The sequence below is a fragment of the Priapulus caudatus genome, unplaced genomic scaffold (assembly GCF_000485595.1).
Source record: "Priapulus caudatus unplaced genomic scaffold, Priapulus_caudatus-5.0.1 Scaffold3898, whole genome shotgun sequence".
Classification (NCBI taxonomy): Eukaryota; Metazoa; Priapulida; class Priapulimorpha; order Priapulimorphida; family Priapulidae; genus Priapulus; species Priapulus caudatus.
The window spans coordinates 4,825-13,315 of record NW_014580959.1 but is presented as its reverse complement, the minus strand read 5'-3'; the positions used below and the strand labels follow the sequence as shown (position 1 = coordinate 13,315).

At 49.7% G+C, this 8,491-nt stretch overlaps 1 protein-coding gene across 1 annotated transcript; it reads right to left on the bottom strand.

Moving 5' to 3' along the window:
- Window positions 1-7: 7 nt before the first annotated feature.
- On the bottom strand, window positions 8-1,474 carry LOC106819646 (TNF receptor-associated factor 4-like). Its single transcript, XM_014824249.1, has 2 exons — window positions 1,421-1,474; window positions 8-867 (listed from the first exon to the last, which is right to left on the bottom strand). Exons 1-2 carry the CDS (start codon window positions 1,448-1,450, stop codon window positions 238-240), a joined length of 660 nt encoding a protein of 219 aa, XP_014679735.1. The 5' UTR covers window positions 1,451-1,474; the 3' UTR covers window positions 8-237.
- Between the last annotated feature and the right edge of the window lie 7,017 nt (window positions 1,475-8,491).

Here is an 8,491-nt window from a genome sequence, read left to right as displayed (position 1 = left end):
TGACGACGACTGACTGTAGCGGTTTGACAACGACGTTTAACGTAACATTAAATGTCAAGACACACGGCAGTGACGACGACTGACTGTAACGTTTGACGACATTTTTCAAAATAAGAAACAATGACTTTCCGATGAGCTTTTGCGCTCGCTCGCGTGGCAACGTCGGCAAATAACCGTAAAAACGCTGGCATTCTCTCAGGAATGTATGAGACAGCAGCAGCGCGCGGACACACGCGCTCAAATAACGCTGTTCTCGATGTATTTCGGCGAGTGTACGCGCACGCGTATGAAGACGACGTCGTCCTTCGCGTAGCTGCGCTTCTTCAGCGCCGAGTGCGACACGAACGTCGGAAAGCCGAAGCCGAGGTTGTCGCAGTCGTCGCGGCTCGGCCGCTGAAAGTGGCGCCACCCCGGCTCGGGCGCGAAGCTCTCCGTCACGTCGGCGCGCTTCTCGGCGCACTCCGTCTGGTCGAAGAGCGTGAACGAGACCGTCTGCATGAAGGGCCACTCGAGCAGCGAGTCGTACTCGCCCGGCACGAGCCGCATGTAGACGGACAGGTGCGTGCCGTCGCCGCAGCCGTTGCCGTTCGGGAAGACGGACGCGGCGAGCTTGTAGCCGTAGCGGTGCGTGTAGAAGGGCGCACTGCGCACCTCCCCACCGCTCTTGCCCGCGCGCGCCTCGCTCAGCCGCGCCGAAAAGTCGGTGATGCGGAACAGCGTCGTGCCGTCCGTGCTCGAGGCGATCGACTGGACGGCCGTCTTCAGGCAGCTGATCTGCTGCCGCTGCCGCAGGCAGACGTCGGTGAGCAGGGCGAGGTGTGCCGACGTGCTGTCGTCCATGTGATGCTGCAGGAGGCTGCGTGGTCCCTGCATGCACACGGAAACACGGACGGTGAGTATTAACGTCGGCAACTCATACCACGGGCACTACATGCACACGGAAACACGGACGGTTGAAGTTGTTCGAACCACGAAACGCGGGGGTTTTTGCGTTTTTAAAATACGAAGAAGTTGTTGGAGATACGAAACGGTGAATACGATCTCTAAGCTTACTGGCTAACAGGCGCACTAGGGCCGTTTCAATAATTAAAGAATTCCGATAATAAAATGAAAGTAAATAAATGTACGATTTGTGGTTTACTACCTGGTACGTCTCGCTAATGTTTATCTACTTGTAATCCCCTAATAATTCACACGTAAATAAACGTGCAACGATTAAATGCTCCTCTGCGTGACAGAATCTCACCACAGTTCAGCATGTGCACAAGACTCACGAGAAAGTCGAGAGTCAACACAGCAAGACCAAAAGTTAATATCTTTTCTGTTGAATTTGTCACATCTTATCTACACTTCAAGAATGCGCGGCTGCATGAGTAGCGTGAAAGTTTCAGTCTCCCATCTGCTCCATCTATCCACGTTACCTGATTTGGCAGCCCATGTCTTTGTACATGCAGCACACGGTTGCACGCCGCGCAGGACTTTCTAGGCAGGTGCGTCTCCAGTTTGTCAGCGCGATCTTTGTCGGCATCGCCAACGGTTTGGACACAGCACCCGGGGAACCTCGGGGCAGCTGGTATCTCGCATGGCGTCTGTAAGCAAGGGTACGGGGCTGATTAATAACGATGAGGAGTTGGTGGGACTGTGCAAGAAGTTGGTTGCGAGTAAGCATTGCCTGTCGTTGCTTTTTTATCATTTCTTCTTTTTAATTTAGATGAAAATGTGTTACATTTTATTGATTTGCATGCTCTGTTTTGAGAGGCAAAATAAATGCTGTGATGTGTGGTGTGTGTGTGTGCGTGTGGCGTGTGGCGTGTGCGTGTGCGTGTGCGTGTGCGTGTGCTGTGTCGTGTGTGTTATGTGTGCGTTGTGTGGTGTCGTGGTGTGCGCGCGCACCGGGCGCCGCGTGTGCGGTCGTGGTGTGGTGTGTTGTGTTATCGCTCGCGATCATCGCTACGCACAGATATCATCTCGCTCGTGTGTGTGTGTGTGTCATGTCCTGCTGTTTGTGTGGTGTGCGTGTGTGTGCGCGGGCGGCGTGTGCGTGTGCGTGTGCGTGTGGTGTTGCGGTGTGTGTGTTGTGTGTCGCGCGCACCGCCGCGCCCGTGTGCGTGTGTGTGTGTGTGCTATGGTGCGTTTGTGTGTTGTGGCGTGTGTGCGCACTGGCGAGCGGCGGGGTGTTGTGGTGTGTGTGTGTGTGGTGTGTGTGTGTGTGTGGTGTCGTGTGTTGTGTGTGGTGTGTGGTGTGTGTGTGGAGTGTGTGGTGAGTGCCTGAGTCGTATGCGTTTTGTGGTGTGTGCGTGTGCGTGTGCGTTGTGGAGCTGTGCGTGTGCGTGTCGCGTGTGCGTGTGCGTGTGCGTGTGTCGCAGCGCGCGCGTGTGGCGTGTGTGTGTGTGTGTTGTGCGTCGTGCGTGTGCGTGGCGTGTGCGTGTGCGTGTTGTGTGTGTATGTGGTGTGTGTGTGTGTTGTGTGTGTGTGTGTGTGTGTATTGCGTTGTGCGGCGTGTGTATAAGTACTGATGTACTGCACGGTGAGGGTTTCGTAGACCGAAGTCGCGGCTGGCCAGTAGCTTGCAGGGCGCTCGCCGCTTGCTGGCCACATCGGTTCAGCGCAGCATGTTGAGAGGAAGCGGACGCTGATGCAGGGTTGCTCCGCACTTTCTCCTCGCAGAAACACTGGCTTCAACTGAAAGCTTCCAGGTGCCCCTGCAGGGGAAACAGTACGCTCACGTCAGGCTGATGCGGAGAAGCGACACATCCGCACGTATCCCATCGCTTGGAAGTCTGCCCCTTATCCTGTAATTATTCCGCTTACGTTCCCCTACTCAGCTCGTATTCCCTGTCATATGCACTTCATATCACTCGATGCACCATCTCCAAACGAACCTCCATCGCTCATTGATCCTCACCGTGATCTTGCCTTTCCTTTATATTTTACTCCCACATATATCTACCTTCCCGTCGTCTACTTTACTCGCTCCCAAGCATGCATTGTTTTCGAGGTTCCGCGCGACAGCGCTATCCGCTAAGGACCGCGCGTCTCCGCCGCCACGTGATGGCCGAGTACGAGGGCGCCACCGGTTCCGTCGCTCCGCTCGAGCCATTTCGCCGTGAATTCGCGGCTGCAGAACTCGCCAACGTTTCCTTGCGGCGCGGACAGTCAACGTGTACGTCAGGTGATCGTCAGCGCATTAGGATCTTGGCTAGGCATCGCGGACAATTTTGCGTGCAGGGCAACCGCGTCGTAGCGACACGTCCAGCCAGGCTGGCTCTGCGAACGGCGAAGACAGTTAGAGATTAATCACCGCGAGAACACGCGAGCCAGTCAACTTCTTGGGGCAAAACACTGGCGAAGATCGCGCCTGAAAGCTAGTGAAAGTGTTTCCCTGTTACGGTTGCGATGCGTGGTCTCATAGTTTTTCATTAGCGGTGCGCAACTTTCTTACAGACGCTGCACCGACTGCGCTACACATTGAGCCTCAAGCCGGTGATCAACGAGTAGGAAGCTGCAACAATAAGCATACTATAAAGATACGCATGTTGGGCCATTCCAGACAGGGAATATCAACGATACAGTAGTAGCTGGCAAAAATCGATGATGTCTAAGTTTCATTGATATCGGCAGAACCAAGTCGCATAATCGATCCAATATATTCCGCGTCCAAAGGTCACACGTGCGACACGTGTTGTACCGCTACCTGCAGGTGCACTGATTTCAGCTGAGGCATATATTGACTCGATTGATGCTCATCCAGCTCCTCTGTCGGCGAGTTTTCCTCTTAACTCGCTTCTTCGCTTCCCCTCTCTCTCCTCCTCCCCTCCATCTTTTCCCCTCCTCTCTCTCGGTCTTCCGTTTCCCCTCTAGTATCTCGTATCGCCCTTCTGAGTCTATCTTTCTATCCTTCTCTACTATGCTCGCCTCTCTCGTTTTCGCCTCCCGATCTATACTAGTCTTCTCTGTTTCTCTCTCGTCCTCTATCTATTCTCTCTGTCTTCTCTCTCTCTCTCTCTCACTGTCTCTCTCTCTCTCTCTCTCATCTCTCTCGTCGCTTATATATATATATATATAGTATAATATAATATATATATCTTGTCTCTTTCTCTGCCTTCTCGTCTCTCTCTGCTTCTCTCTTTCTCCTCGATTTTCTTCCTCGCGCTTGTCTTCTCCTTCTCTCTCTCTCTCTCTCTCTCTTGCGTTCTCCTCTCTCTCTCTCGATCTGCTTTCTCTTCTCATTAGCTCAGCCGGCGTGTGTCTATTATTACAGCATCAACTTATCGACATCCATGTCACCTCAACTAATGCACTATGTCATTACACGACAGCAATTTAGTAAGCGACTTATCGCTAGAGAGCGTATGGGACGGCTTAACGAGCGCTAAACACAATACCCTGTCGAAACCCGCTGGCTGTGGCTCCCGCCTACAGTCCCGGTGCGTAACAGTCCAAATATAAGAGACTCGTATAGATTGCTAAGTATACATAGTATCAAGAGCGGTATAAACGGAAGGAATAATAATTATAATTAGTAATAATATAATAGCGAATAATTTGTTGTCAATCATTGACAAGAACAGCGCGAGGTTTCCCGAAGTTATCTCAAGCGGAGAACAGTGCTCTAGTTAAAACTGATGCTGCAAATCGGTTTTCGGCAAAATACCAAGATTTTACCGCTCATTATCTCGCGTAGGGCATCGTAGGGACACGGTTTGTTTCTATAGTTAACAAGGTAGGGACAACTGATCAATGAATACTTGGGCAAAAGAATCGTCCAAATATTGGAAAGTTTATTAGGAGTGGTGACGGTAATATGCAACATGTTTTTTTACGCATGTCCCGTTGTACGCTCTCTTCTTATACGCTCTTGATATATAGTTATAAATAAGACTAGACCAGATATAAACGCCTAGATACTATACGATATATAGATCAGATTATATAGATATACGACCTATATCCCCTAGAGCGATCCATATACGTTAATAATACGGTCCTGTGGTACAGTCTTCACCGTGCACCCAGTACCCGCATAACGGTGGCGAGTATCGAAAATGAAAGAGCGTGACACGCAACGGATGCGATGAGCAGGACGGTGAAGTTTGCAGTCACGTCCCGTGGCAGCTCGCTCCCATCTGAATCATTCAGGGGACCACTCCGCACAGAACCCGCATATTAGAATAAAGCATTGACCGAAGTGAGCGATCGCTTGCTCCTTCTTCTAATGTTTTGATAGTCGTTGGACGCTTCTTCTTGCGACACTACGTCTCACGAGCAGAATATCAATTACAAAGATGTAAAAAAAAACGTGCGCATCTTTTTCACTCACAGGGTTATTGATAATAATTAGTCAAATCTGTATGCGTTGCAGTTTTACACAATATATAATTTTGAACTTTTGTTGGATTGGTTCTCTAATCCAATCAGCGGCATTGGGACACCGCAATTGTCAATTTTCGATTCTCTTCATATTTTTTCGGTGCGATGGCGTTTCTGTCACGCTGTTCTCATTATCAATAACAATTTGTCGTGAATATGCTATTCACTAATAGATAACTTTGCTCGTTAACTTCAACGATGTTCCGTCGACCGTGCTCTCAGATTCCCCCAAGCGTACGAGCAAAGTAAAAAATACGAGTGTGTATGTTCGTTCTTTTAGGCGCAGAGGGAGCCGAGCAAACGAAGCCCGCGTGCGTTCACGCCCCAGACTGCCGCGATGACTGCGAAATCGCTCCTTGAAGAATCCCCTAGGATTTTTACGAGGCCTCTAATTAGATTGATTACTCAAGGCGGCGCGCGGCGGCGGAGGCAGAGGATTCATGAGCGCCGGAACCTCTGACGTATCTCTTTATATGTTACTTATTCATGGCCCTGTACGTCGGCTTTCTCAGTGCCGCTCGGCTGTGTCCTGCTAGCGAGCGCTGTCTATACGCTGAGAGCCACGCAGGTAATCTCGACAACGCATGTATCCGTTCAGTGCTGTCACAATGCTAATTGCTGTTTCAATCGACGGAGAGGTCAAAATGATATAGGATGGCGAGAAGAATGAATCTCGCCGTGCCCGTTCTGCACTCACTCGGGTTTCGCACACGGCACTTTCTGGCGGCGCGAATGGAAAAAACCTCCCGAATTTAATTAACTAAATGCGTAATGAGCGATGAAATAAATATCTGTGAATAAAGATGAGCAAGATTCGGCGAACGAATGTTTGCGCTTTGAGACAAAGAAAGGCTTCGTGTATCGTGGATATGCCTCGATGGCCGACGGCAAGCATAACAGATGATTTGTAAAAGTATCTTGGCCGTGGTCGCAATCCACTTTCACCATTTGTTTTGTCTACGTACCTAGCACAACATGCCGGCCACGCGCAAGTGCCGCGTCCGCGCGAACGCAGCGAGCGCAATTCCGCAATGCAGCGCGCAATGTCCGCCGCACGCGCAATTCCGCCGCAGCGCCGCGCCAAGATTTAATTATATTGCTGTTTCGTTGTGAGGACAACGTTGTGGGGTGGGATCTGGAGAGGGGATGTGCATGAAGGGGTAATTATAACTCTCCAGTTTTCAGCGCGCGCGGATGTTTCTTGCCGACGACGTTATATTTATTGTATTATTATTCGAATTATTATTTTTTCGCAGCGTTATCCCATTACGGTTAAGCGCGACAACTAATGTCTGCCAACATTGCGATTTCTCACGGTCTGCGCAGCGCAGGAAAACTCGGCGCAACTCGGAGTGCTCTTTTGAAAAATTTCTCCCACCCGCGCCACTGAGCGGTTTTCGTAAATAAATTTACTAACGGCTGCAAAGATGAGCGACATTCGTGATCAGAACGCATTAAGCATACCAGCACCCGAACATCGCCACCGTGCTGACGGCGGCTAATGAACAACGGAGACATCCTGGTCGGTATAGTACGACAGAAGGGTGCGACATGGAACACTTACTGGCATGATAATTATACAGGCAGCACTGACGTTATGGAACAACGCTAGGGGCAGCATACTGACGTATACTGGACACAACGCTATGGGCAAGCACTGACGTTTACTGGAACACAACGCTAGGGCAGCACACGACGTTACCTGGACACAACGCTAGGGGCAGCACAGGCGTTACTGGAGTAAAAAAAGGGTTATCGTACGAAACACGCTCGTTACTCTGCACTTATGTATTCTATGGACGATTGATATCGCAGCAGATTATAATGACAAAGAGACAAAGAGAACACGAGGATTACAATACAACACAAAGTTTACGTGATGAAACGTAGAGGTAATGCTCTTATAACACCACATAGAGGGCCACAAGAGGGAACTAGCATCGCCTATATAAGCACTTGGGAAGGAATCCAATCCTATCGCATGTGTCCGTGAAAATGGCAAGGTCAGTCTCCGAAGAAGCGACGCGAACTGATTGAATCACATGCCAGCTTCAGCGCGGCTATGCCGGCTCGGCTCATGCATACCGCTAAGCACGCACTCAAACCATCCCGCCATGTATTTCGCATTTGCATCGTGCACGACTGAGCAATGATTCGTCATGCTCGTCGATACGTATCAGCTGCCAGATATATGCAATGTTATTATAAATGCGACCGATGCATATCACCCGCAAGTATCGCGCAATATTTGCGTACGTATATATATAGCCGTGAAATTTCAAGGCCTCAGTGAGAGAAATCAAAACTCGAAGCGAAGACAGAACGGATATATATATATATATATATATATATATATATATATATATATANAGAGAGAAAGAGAGAGAGAGAGAGAGAGACACAAAGAGAAAGAGAGAGAGAGAAATTAAATGATCACAAAAGAGGCGATGACAATTCTCTCTGTCGCCCTCGGCGAACCATCTACCCGCTGCAGCGCGATTTCTAGTCTTCCTGATGAGGTAATGAATCGGGAATGTTCGCATTGGCATTCGCCATTGCTAAGCCGAACAGTGGATGATTCGCGCATGCGCGGCCCGCATTACAGCGGCGACTCGCGCGTAACCCCCAGCGCGAAACAACCAACGCAAAAAAAGCCGGATCGCCAGAAAGAATTCGCGTTTGATTTGTGTTGTTATAACGTCTCAATGCATCGGAATTACGCGGTAGTTTGATTGAGTAGCGCGTACGCGTCTCAGATATTACGTTGAATATAATACTCAATTGACATAATCTTCAGCTACGTGCGTGACAAACGTGCATGCATATCGGGATTCGGGAGTGAACGAAACTCAGGTTGTTTTTTGTATTTATTTCCGATGTATATGTATGTATTCATGTTTACAGACATCACTGGTAAGGTATAGGAGCGTGAGACGTTATCGGAAGACAACAGATGTACGGACTGTCGAGTTGTCTGGTTGTACCCATGTCCTCTAATTCCAATGTCCGTGCTGACAGTGTGGTAAACTGACTGCTGTTTGTTGTCAACACTATCCTTCCCTCTGATTCTCAGTCTCATCCTTCCCCTCACTCGCTCCCTTGCCCTCTCTCTCTCTCTCTC

Excerpts from the sequence above, each read along its gene's own strand:
- LOC106819646 (XM_014824249.1), bottom strand. The coding sequence starts at position 1,450 with ATGTACAAAGACATGGGCTGCCAAATCAGG. Across the intron at positions 868-1,420 it reads ACATGGGCTGCCAAATCAGG|GGACCACGCAGCCTCCTGCA; the intron begins TAACGTGGATAG and ends GTGTGCATGCAG.